We start from the raw sequence: 12,774 nt of genomic DNA on the forward strand, positions 1-12,774 counted from the left end.
GTCTGCCTCTCCAAATGATCATGGGTGGTGGTAGCGCTTACTATCAGGCGATTCAACAAAAAAGGATTTTGATAAATTCTACACCCAAGGGGATGAAAGTATGAAACTTTATTTTGACCACGCGGGCGACAGCTAGGTTGAATATAAAACAGAATCACAAAAAATGGAAAGTCTATTGTTTATGGTAAGTTTTTGAATGATACCCTAAACTTCCGCGCTGTTTGAAAGAAACATCACAGATGCTACATTTGTAAGGTTTTTCGCCTGTATGTAAACGCCTATGCGATATCCAAGTTCCTTTCGTTGTGAAACATTTATAACATTCATTACATTTAAAATTCTTTGTCTTGCTATGTATCAGGGAGTGTTCTCGTAAATGCGCTTCTCTGTGAAACGTCTTACCACACACAATACACTGTTTGTTCTTTTCCTTTAAATGAACGCATCGCTGGTGACGTATTAAATTTTGTTCACTGACAGATCGGTAACCACAGATACCACAAGTCGGTATAACTTTTTTATGCATCTCATTCAAGTGGAAAAAGTACTTATTCCCCTTAAATTTAATTTTACATTTCGAACATCGCCGTTCTAAATGCATACTTTTTATATGCCTGGTCATACATTTTTATTTTAAATATTTTTTGGCAGTAGTCACACGTAAACTCTGCAATTTTGAGATCATGTTTTTGAACCATGTGCCTTTTCCGTTGGTTATAATATGTAAAGGATTCCGGGCAATTATCACATTTGATACTTTTCAGTTTTAAATGTAATCGCAGGACATGGTTTTTGAGGTCATTGAAGCGTGTGTAGCCGGCTTTACAAGCTTGACAAAAATATTTATTGTCTATAGCTGTTATGTATTCTTCGAACTGGACGTCTGGAAAAAGAAATTATCTTTGTTAAATTTTGAATGAAATATGTAAAAGAACTCAATTACACAATATATGCTATATACGTATAGCTTTAAACTGAATGTAAAATGTATATTTATGGTAAATCTCGTTTGCCAATTAATCACCAGCGGGTATCGAAGCCACGACGCAGTGTTTTTACTGTGATAAAAATATACTTAAATTTTATAGTTGTTCATCATTGTTCGGAGGTAATAACATAATAAAATATATCCTATGACACTAGCAGATAATATGGCATTTTGTTAAAATAATGTTCATAATCGGTTCAGTAGGTCTGGAGATTAGGTCGGTATATTCTCAAACTACTTGTTAATAATATTTTTTTATTATGTATTTGAGCTTTAATCAGTGGTTAAATATAATGTTGATTATATATGTCCAAAATAAAACAGAAACTTTTTTGTAATTTGTATTATCAATTTTCTAGCTCCCACAGCACAAGATCCTTTACTCTGGCACTAGATGGCGTTGTGATAAATGCGCGTCTCCACCGGGAATCGAACCCGGGATCCCTTGGTTCTAACCCTATCCTATCCTACTTATATTATAAATGCGATTGTTTCTGAGGATGTGTGTATGTTTGTTACTCTTTCAGGCAAAAACTACTGAACCGATTGCAATGAAATTTGTTACGTAGATAGCTGGACAATTGGAATAACATATAAGCAACTTTTTATCCCGATATTCCTACGAGATACAGACTTACGCAGGCGAAACCGCGCGGCGCAACTAGTGTAAAATAAGATTGTTTAAGACCTCAATAACCAATACTGATCGTTAAATTATTATTTCAATGCTTACATTAAAAACTTAAAAATAATGTTTAGAAAGCTCATATATCTTTTAAAAATATCTAAAAAACGGATTATGGCAATTGTTTTGCAGATGGTCAGTAAAATAAGTCAAATAGTTGTCTATTTGACTTATTTTTATGTCAAATAGATAGCTATATGACAGTAAAATAAGTTACGGGAGTTTATACTCCTACTTTTTGTAGTCGGTTAAAAAGGGAATGTAATTCATCTATATCATTACGGTTCAAAGTAAAACTCAGTTAAGTTAAACATTTTTATTTTAACAAACAAGATTCAACAATAAAACGATAAAAAATTAACAAAAACAATTTATAACTGACATAGAAGCGTGGCGAAGCGAAATATGAGATAAGTATCATTGTTAATTTTATACTAGCATCCTTTTCCATCCTCCCCGGCCTCGTCCGTGGTACATATTATACAGTATCATTTAGTGAAGATGCAGCTTTCCAATGGTGGAAACATTTTTCGAATCGGTTCAGCAGTTTTTGTGTGAGAACATTGCCAATATTACATAAATAAACACATTATTTTCCCTTTATAATTTTAGATTAGCTTTAAATTCAAAACGTTATTCAGATTTTTTCAGCATAAACTATAACACACAAGATATTACTTGGAATTATGACCTATCACTGTACTAAATTTCATCAAAATCGCTCCAATAGTTTTGGCGTGAAAGCGTAACTAATAAAAGGGCTTTTGTCATAACTTATAGATACCGTCACTGATAGCGTATTTAACACTTAATTTAACTGTATTTATAATACATCAATTTAATGGGTTTTTTTTCATACACACACTTTAACTGACAGATAGTGTAAACAGATTATATCCAGAAGTGGGGATACCGGCGCCAAATTTCTGTCAAACTATACATTAAAAAGTTTCAGATAAGCTATCAGGTACATCTTACTAATCAGCCTGATAACGGCTCTCGAGACGGCCCTTTCAGGCATTCTTTTATTAATGTCCTACTCGTTTCCTTTATTTGTCAAAATATTCATGTAAAAGTATCGTAGACACAATCACACTTCACACTAATATTAAAAATGTGAAAGTTTGTTTGTTTGCATGTTTGTCCATTAATCACGATGAAACTACTGAAGGGATTTTGATGAAATTTGGCATACAGACAGGGTATGAGCTGAATTGGGTGATAGGATACTTTTTATCCCGATTAAATGCTCCCTTGGGATGTTGATATCCGGGCGGAGCCGAGACGAGCGTCCAGTTAGCCTTATAAATCAGCCCTTTAGGCACTGTTTTATTGACCATCTACATCGCATCCATATGCCGCTTCGTCATATGGTACTTCAGACTCGACTGCTGCACGAACGATTCGTCGCACACCCGGCACACGTGCTTCCTCACGTCCAGGTGCATGTGCACGTGCGTCTTCAGATTCTTCTTCCATCGGAACGTTTTCTCGCAATAGCCGCACCGGTGCGGCCGCAGCGCCGTGTGCTTTATCGAATGCGTCACCAGCAGCGCGTTGGAGGCGAACTGCATATCGCATACGGCGCATTTGTACTGTTTCTCGCCCATGTGGTACGCCTTCTGGTGGCGCAGCACTTGGTTGGGGAACGCGAACTTCTTGCCGCACGCGCCGCAAGATGGCGCCGGCAGGCCGTGCGCCGCCTCCATGTGGAAGGGCCGGTTCTGCGTTGGCACTTTCTCATTGCACAGGTGGCAGCTGCGCAACTTCGGCCGCAGCTTCAGGTGCACGAACTTGTAGTGCTGCGCGAAGTTGTCGCGCTTCTTGAAATCGCGGCCGCAGTCGACGCATTGCCACAACGGCGTGCCGTCTTGCTCTTTGCGTATGAATTTCACAGTGCGCCAACCTGGAAGCGAAATGTGCGTTTCTATAACTGTGTGTATGTTACGCTCGAAGATTGAAAGCGCTCATTAAAGATCCATAGATATATGGTATAACTAGCTTTAGCCTGCGACTTCGCACGCGTTAAATTTGAAGTATTTCAATAGATTTTATATAAACATTCCTCTTGAACCACTCTATCTATTAAAAAAAAAAACACATCAAATTCGGAATAGCTCACATCGCGATCTGAGCTATTTATATTATTTATCGGTCATGATGTTCTGTCGCAGATCCTTTAATAGATTTTAATTCTTTGTTTTCTTTAGAAGGTATGTAATATTAGTACTTACATTATACAAGTGTTATTTCAATAACAAATAGTTATTAATATATTTAGTTAAGTTATAGAAGGATTATATATTTCATTTTATTTATTTATATTTATAATATAACATAACAGAAATAAATGATGTAAGCATAAGCTTATTCAAAAATGATTATGTAAGAAGCACATATAATAATATATTAATTAATATATTGTTGTATGTAATGTCTCAAATATTTATATCGCGTTTGGAACTCGTTTGTTGCATTTGTTGCGTTCCGTTATCATTAACGATTCTGAGATTTGGATCAATTTTTCTGTCTTGTCTTCCTTTTAGTTTCGTTGCTTTTTCCATCGTTGCCTATTAGAAAAAAATAACAAATGAATATCTCGTCTCTTGTTTTCGCTTTTCGATAGGTTTTAAACCGTTTGTCTGAAAGGCTTTAATGCTATGTTGCTCATCATTATGAAATATCATCATCATCATCATCTCTTTAATCGCCGTCTCTGACTCATTTACTGCAACGGACTTCATGTATCCATAATCATTACCTACTTCAATATCATTGACCTTGAAAACTAATATGTATATTTTATACGTTTTATTTCTGGTCACTTGAAATAATCTATGGCATGCTCGTACAGGGATGGGAAGAAATAAACTCGTTAGAATGTTAGTGTAAATGAAATTTATTTATCGAAATTACATTAACAATCATAGCAATCTATTTAAAAACGTACATTATATTCAACACATCTATACTAATATTATAAAGCTGAAGTAAAGAGTTTGTTTGTTTGAACGCACTAATCACAGGAGTTCCTGATAGTTACAGATCCGAATTGAAAAAATCAGTCATGAAAATTTCTGTGATAGATAGCCCATTTATTGAGGAAGGCTATAGGCTATAGGCTAACCATGTACCATGGGAGAAGCGACACTTACGCATGAGGCTATGCGCTTGGCACCTTGGTCTTTATAAGAATGGTGTTTAGAGACAACTTCGAGCGCTACATTCGTATGAGACTGTGCACCTTGGGTTTTTTACATATCAATAACCGCGCAGTATAACACAATTCGGCGTCACAGTGCGGCGTCAGATTAGCGCTCTGACGCACAGTACACCACAATACGGCGTCACAGCGCGGCGTCAGCTTAGCGCTCTGACGCACAGTACAACACAATACGGCGTCACAGGGCGGCGTCAGATTAGCGCTCTGACGCACAGTACAACACAATTCAGCGTCACAGGGCGGCGTCAGATTAGCGCTCTGACGCGTAGTACAACAAAATATAGAGTCACAGCGCGGGGTCAGGTTAGCGCTCTGACGCACAGTACACCACAATACGGCGTCACAGGGCGGCGTCAGTTTAGCGCTCTGACGCGAAGTACAACACACTTCGGCGTCACAGTGCGGCGTCAGATTAGCGCTCTGACGGACAGTACAACATAATACGGCGTCACAGTGCGGCGTCAGATTAGCGCTCTGACGCGTAGTACAACACAATTCACCGTCACAGTGCGGTGTCAACTTAGCGCTTTGAAGTGAGTTAAGCACACGTTCCGTTTAACAGACGTTACCGGTATTCATCTTATATATAAAAATCAATTGCTGTTCGTTGGTCTCGCTAAAACTCGAAAACAGCTGAACGGGTTTATCTAATCTCGGTGTTCAAATATCCGTGTAGGTCTAGGGAAGGTTTAAAAGTTGAGAACGATGGGGGAAATATGTCAAAACACTACTCTATGGCGTTACGAAGTTCCCCGGGACAGCTCGTTCTACATAAAGCGATATCATTATTGGATGCATTTCAGTTTTTGGCTGTATCCTGCGTTCAAATTTTAAACACATCTCAAATTAGGGTTTTATGAATTTCACGATACTCTATTAAATAATTTTAATTCACCATAATTATCACTTACATTATAATTTTTATTTAGATAATCTTCTTTAACGTTTATAATTCAAGCTTCGTTATAAATAAATTACATTTTAATAAATTATGTAGAATCTATAAAGGTTAAACTTAGCAAAAAATATGATTATGGTACAAGCTACATCACTGCCTCAAACATTCTCATAATCCGTTCAGTGATTTTCGCGTGAAAGAGTAACAAACATACATCGATCATCACAGATTTTCGCATTTATAATATAGAATAGGACTAGTCGTTCGCTTCGACTTCTTTTGACTTGAAACGTGATAAAAACTGAAAAAAAAAACGTGCCGGAGGAAGAGCTTTCTATCTGCTGTTGAAGCAATTTACCAAATCGATTTAGTACTATTCGAGTTACAAACATACAAAAAAAGGTCCCCCTTCGTATGCAACTAATTTATCGTATTTTTATACTAGCTGCGCCCCGCGGTTTCACCCGCGTAAGTTCATATCCCTTAGGATACATCGGGAAAAAAACTTGCCTACATGTTGTTCCAGTGGTCCAGCTGTCTACGTACCAAATTTCATTGCAATTGGCTCAGTAGTTTTTGCGTGAAAGAGCAACAAACACACACACATCCTTACAAACTTTCGCATTTATAATATTAGTTATATAGTTATATAACGATCTTTCAATAAAGACTTATAAGAGCTTTTTTGTACGCCTGTTACTTTCGGGTAGAGCGTTGGTTTGTTAGTTTGTAGGTTATCTAAGGAAAAACTGGACCGACGAGTTCTATCATCGATATATTTCCACGTGAACCCTAATGCTATAGGCGTCTATCTACCGTGGGGATAAAGTTTGTATATCTATACTAATATTATACAGCTGAAGAGTTTGTTTGTTCGTTTGAACGCACTAATCTCGGGAACTACTGGTCCGATTTGAAAAATTCTTTCAGTGTTAGATTTATTGAGGAAGACTATAGGCTATATATGTACCGCGGGCGAAGCCGGGGCGGACCGCTAGTAATACTTTAAAGTTGAAGATTGTGTTTGTTTGAACGCGCTTATCTCAGGAACTATTGGACGTTTTCAAAAATTCCTACCCGCTTGTATATATTGATGATCCCTGTGTGCTATTGGCTATATATCTACCACGGACGAAGCCGGGGCGGACCGCTAGTCTCATAAATCTAACTTTAATCACACTTAGAACAGACCACTATCTAAATTACTATTATAAACAGAAATCCCCACCCGGCAAGCCGGACCGAGTGAGAGTTTATAAAACGGCTTGCAACAACAGTTTTGATTCAATCTACGTTTGGCTCTGAGACGTGACGGACGTTTCGTTGCGTTTAGTTCTTATTCATATCATATTAGTTTGTATGTATTACGTGTCGTTTTAGTCAATTGTTATTTACTTGTTGTGGTGTGATGAAGTTAAATCATTTTGCAAGGAATAAAACTCTCTAGGTTGATTAAGTTCTGAGGTTTTTAACATCAACTGCTTCCGATCCCTACGAATATATTTATTATTAACGATTTAATACACCCCTATCACACACAACGCGCCATTACAACAGCATCTACGTATAACGGCACGCACACATCAACGCTTCCTCTGATTCAGGTGTCCGGCGACGTGACGCCGCAGGTGCTTCTTCCACTTGAACGCCTCATCGCACACGTCGCACTTGTACGGCCGCTCCGTCGTGTGCTTGATCGCGTGCTGCTGCAGGTTCGGCCTGGTGCCGAAGCGCATGTCGCACACCGCGCAGACGAAGCTCCTCTCGCCCATGTGGAAGGTCCGCTGGTGGCGCACCACTTGGAACGGGAACGCGAACTTCTTGCCGCACGCGCCGCAGCACGGCGCCGGCACGCCGTGCGCCGCCTCCATGTGCCGCGCGCGCTGGTGCGCCCCGACGCGCGCCTCGCAGTAGTAGCAGCCGTGCAGCCGCGGCCGCTGCTTCAGGTGCACGTGCCGGTAGTGCTGTTTGATCGAGTCGCGGCGCTTGTAGCAGTTGCCGCACGCGCTGCACGCGTACGTGCGCGTGCCGTCGCGCTCCACGCGCGTCGTGCAATATTGCTCGTGCGACGACGCGCCTAGAACAAAACACTCTATATAACCGTCACTCACCCCGCGGCGGCCATTACGCGCGTCTCCTGTAGGTAGCTTCTATCTGCGAAACTTGACTTTTAAGGTGTTTTTTTTTTGTACGTACATTGGTTGGGTATTTATTTAACAAGGTGTACGAATCAAATTTGGCGCTTGAAATCAGATTGTTTATTATAATACGAATTATGTGAACGCAATAGACTCTCTCAAAAACTATATCTTATAACATCAAAACTGTATGTAGAAAAGATGCTATGCTATTAATATACAGGATGTCCCACCGATACTTGTAAATACCGTTAGCATAGTACACCATCGAAGGGACACCCTGTATAAATAACTAGTCAATCGATCTTCGTAGTATAGAGTATTTTTTGTCTATATGTACAGCTTTATACATTTAAAACACACGCGTTATCTGCTGTTTCATCCCCCTAACAATTTTTAATTTTGTATTTTCTTGTGCTTGATTTTACGCGAGGATTATACATTTAGAAATTAAAAAATTTTAAACGGATTTTAAACGTGTTTATTCATTATATTATTAACACTCAATTCTCAATTTGTTATAACGTCATTACTAATGAAAATCGTGTTTTTTTTACTGAAAAAAAACTGGTATTACGCAAGCCAATAAAATACTAGGAAAATAATAACTATCCTACTATCCTACTAATCGTACTAATATAATAAATGTTAAAGTTTATAAGGGTGTGTGTTTGTTATTCATTCTCGCAAAAACTACTGAACCGATTGCAATGAAATTTGATACGTATACAGCTGGACAAGTGGAATAACATATAGGCAACTTCTTATCCCGATATTCCTTACGCGGGTGAAACCACGGGCCGCAGCTAGTAGATAATATACCATGCATAGAGTAAACACATGCTTATAAAGCGCGGATGTCATCTCTTCCCATTGTGACGATCGAAAGCAGATTTGTTGTATCATCTGTGGTAGAGACTACGATAGTGACGTTCCATGCACGATACATGGAAAATATCGATAGTTGGAATTATCGATATGTAAATAGCATGGAGTATTCTGTTTTAATAATAATAAGAACAAAGAATTGCAAAATTATTTATTGAAATAAAGGTTTAGCACCTAGTTTATTTTTAAACAATATCTATATATATAAAATTCTCGTGTCACAGTTTTCGCTGCCATACTCCTCCGAAACGGCTTGACCGATTTTGATGAAATTTTTGTACCCCTAAATGATACGAGAAAGACAGAACAGCGTTTGCCGGGCGCAGCTAGTATATCCTACTAATATGATAATTGCGAAAGTTTGTAAGGATTTGTTTGTGTTTGTTGCTCTTTCACGCAAAAACTAATGAACCGCTTGCAATGAAATTTTGTACGTAGATAGCTGAACAAATGGAACAATATATAGGCAACTTTTATCCCGATATTCCTACGGAATACAAACTGTCGCGGGTGAAACCTCGGGGCGCACCTAATATATATATATATATATATATATATATATATATATAGTAAATGAATAAGTTTATTGATGAAAATGTGTCATAAAATAGAATAATAAATATTTGTGTATACTTCGTTGTCATAATATTACATAACTAGCGGCCCGCCCCGGTTTCGCCCGTGGTACATATATAGCCTATAGCCTTCCTCAATAAATTGACTATCCAACATTGAAAGAATTTTTCAAATCGGACCCACAGCTCCTGAGATTAGTGCGTTCAAACCGACAAACAAACACTTCAGCTATACAATATTAGTATAGATTTGAATATTATGTACCTTATTCTTATATCTACATCTTTTTACAAAACAACACGAATTCAAAAGCGGTTCTATAAGAAGTCTAATTGAATATATAAACGTTTGAGTTTGAGTTTTCTTTCTGAATCCGTGTTGCCCCACGAGCCCAATCCAGGGGTTCTTCAGAAGACTGAACGTGGAACTCGGGAAGTGCGCTCCATCTTGGACCACATCCCGGTTTACCGTCAGGCGAGATCGCACTACCCCGACCCGCACAAAACAGAACCAATACGCAAGCATGAAACGACCAGCGTCACTGGCTCTGCGCTCTGTGCTTCGTCATATGCCGCGACCACTGTTTCCTCCACTTGAACCTCTCCCCACAATAATCACACTTATTCAACTTCTCATCGGAATGCTTCACTTTATGCTGGTACAGATTCACTTTCGAGCCGAACCTCATGTCGCATATCGGACACGCGATATTTTTTTCGCCCATGTGGTAAGTCTTCTGATGTTGTATGACTTGGAACGGATAGGAGAATTTCTTGCCGCACGCATTGCACGTCGGCGCCGGCACACCGTGCTTCATCTCCATGTGCCGGGCGCGCAAATGCGCTCGCACTTTCTCGTTGCAGAAGTGGCATCCGGTCAATTTGGTGCCAACCTTCAGGTGCACCCATTTGTAGTGTTGGTTGAATAGGCTCTTTTTCCCGAACACCTTTTCGCAAGCATTGCAATTGTATTTGTGCTCGCCGTTCTCTTCCGTCAGTGTATAGTTCGGTTCCTCGAGCATATGGCGTTGCTTTATATCGCCTAGAACAAAAGAGGCTCATTCACTTCCATTTATTGGATCAACGGAGGCCGGGGCGTCAAAGCATTACTATTTGCACAGGTCATGCAGTACCAAGTTGGTTAATTCAATTGTTTCGCAATGGTTCGTTTTTTCAATTACTGTAATATGCCTTGGATATCTTTTAATATTTAAATATCATCATTTTAGTTGAACAAAGATAAATAAGCTTAGTGAAGAGTTCAAAAAAAATCACATATAATTTTTAGCGGGACGAAATAAAATTATACAATGTGTATTAAAATGTAATATATTAAAATTATAATTTATGCAAAATGAACGCATTAAGGCTTTTTCCATACTCATCAAACTATGTAATAAGTATATCATTATCAATTTATTATTTATAACCATCGTACTGTCAGTGGGTTATTAGTTGTTATATTTAGGAACTTTTTTTAAGTGCCATATATTCTTTTAAGTATACAGAGTGTCATAATTGTACTTTCATGAGATCACTATTTTTATCCCGTACATTTACCACCCGTCTATCATAGGACTGTCAAGCCAAAATCAGTCTTAAATCCCATTTACATCGAGTCCAGGATGATTTCTAACCCCATGCCGCTTCAACCCAGACTTCTGTACAAACGCCCTCCCGCAGACCCGACACGCATACCTCCTATCCCCACTATGTATCCTTAAATGATCCTTCAAATTATTCTCCCACCTAAACTGTCTCTTGCAAACATTACACGAATACTTCTTAACACTCGAATGGGTCGCCATATGCAACTTCAACCCTTGGCCATCGAAGAAACCCTTGCCGCAAACTCTGCAACGCTCTCTCCTTTCACCCATGTGTACTTTTTGTTGATGCCGCAACACCTGGTGAGGATATCTGAATCTCCTGTTGCAAACCCCACACTTGGGTGCCGGTATATTGTGCCTCTCCTCCAAGTGGTACGCCCTTTGGTATCCGGGTATCATTTCGTCGCATTTAGGACATTTCCGTTCGCGCGGTCGCTTTTTGAAATGCACGAACCGGTAGTGTTGCGACACCAACGGCTGGGACGCGAATGTGCGCTCGCAAAATTTGCAGATGTATTTATCGCCAACGATGCTATAACAGTTGCGGCCTAGAAAAGAATAATAGCGTCTTACGTGTGAAGTATGATTCAATAGAGATATAGCTATCAGTTCAGTAATCGTATGATATTTGAGAGTCATATCAAGAAAACCAGTAAATGTTATTTACATACCATAAGTTGACTAATAATCTGTGTTTTGGAAAGTGAAATAATTTCATTTTTTATCAGAAAAATGGCTATAAGCGTTGTTGACAAATGTTTATAGAATAATAATAGTCTCTTGATATTATAATTTTAGTTAATCATTCCTATAGTTTATTTCTGTTTATATTGTAAAACGATAACTTATGGATTGCTAGATTTTTGCGCTTATCTCGGATAAATTTTGTCTCAATCCATCTAATTTGTCGAAAATCAATGGTGACGCAGTAATAATCCAATGATCATGAAATAGCCTAGCGTATTGTACCATTGAGTAAAAAAAGCATTTATATAATCGACATGTATATAATAATATAGAAAATTCTCGTATCTAATACTTGGGGGTGAAAGAACATTAAATGTCATATTTTATCACACTGTTTAATCATACTATGCTTTTTGGTAACAAATTATGGTTTATACTCAATTTGCTTATTTGCTTATATATATATATATATATATATATATATATATATATATTTTTTTTTAATTAATTTAACAAAGAAGAAGCCCGTGTGAAAACAATCTATATGAAAACGGCACCGATTTATATTAGATTGTATATTAATTAGTTTATGGTCAACAGTTTTGTGTAACCACTGTTTGTAATGAATAAAGAAGTGAAATGCTTATGAGCCTATGAGATACTTTTACAAGATACTGATTGTTTGGGAGTGATTTGTTCTGAATATACAACGGATCTTTCATTCATCTTTTCGGGTCAAGCATATTTAATGTTCATATCTATAAGACTGCCATATAGAAAAAAATATCCACACCATACTGTGTAACAAAGATTATATTTCAATAATTTGTTCTGTACATAAACATATAAACAATGAAAACACCGCCGATGACGCCAAAACATTTCCAACGCATACGACAAATATTTCAAAAACTTCCAAGTTTTCCGGAAACCCCAAAACACGTTAGAACACGACTTCCGGGTGATATTTCGTCATGTGATAGTTCAAACTGGCCTTCTGCACGAACGCCTGCCCGCAGACTTTGCACACTTTCCTCCTATCCCCCGTATGGATCTTCTCGTGGAGGTCCAACGTCGACTTC

The 12,774-nt window shown here is 38.3% G+C and overlaps 1 protein-coding gene across 5 annotated transcripts in view; it reads right to left on the bottom strand.

Annotated features, from left to right (window-relative positions):
• Positions 1-554: 554 nt before the first annotated feature.
• Positions 555-12,774, bottom strand: part of LOC119838941 (zinc finger protein 32-like) — a 26,983-nt gene continuing 14,763 nt past the window's right edge. The window contains exon 8 of one of the 5 annotated variants that reach the window (XM_038365092.1): positions 555-883. In XM_038365092.1, coding sequence (XP_038221020.1) covers positions 570-883 — 314 coding nt within the window. In that variant the 3' untranslated portion in view covers positions 555-569. Of the gene's footprint in view, positions 884-1,997; positions 3,580-6,746; positions 7,872-9,788; positions 10,438-10,939; positions 11,554-12,774 lie in introns of those variants that run through there. The other 4 variants (XM_038365087.1, XM_038365090.1, XM_038365089.1 and 1 more) reach the window with 4 other exon arrangements.

Source organism: Zerene cesonia, unplaced genomic scaffold (genome assembly GCF_012273895.1).
Source record: "Zerene cesonia ecotype Mississippi unplaced genomic scaffold, Zerene_cesonia_1.1 Zces_u006, whole genome shotgun sequence".
NCBI lineage: Eukaryota > Metazoa > Arthropoda > Insecta > Lepidoptera > Pieridae > Zerene > Zerene cesonia.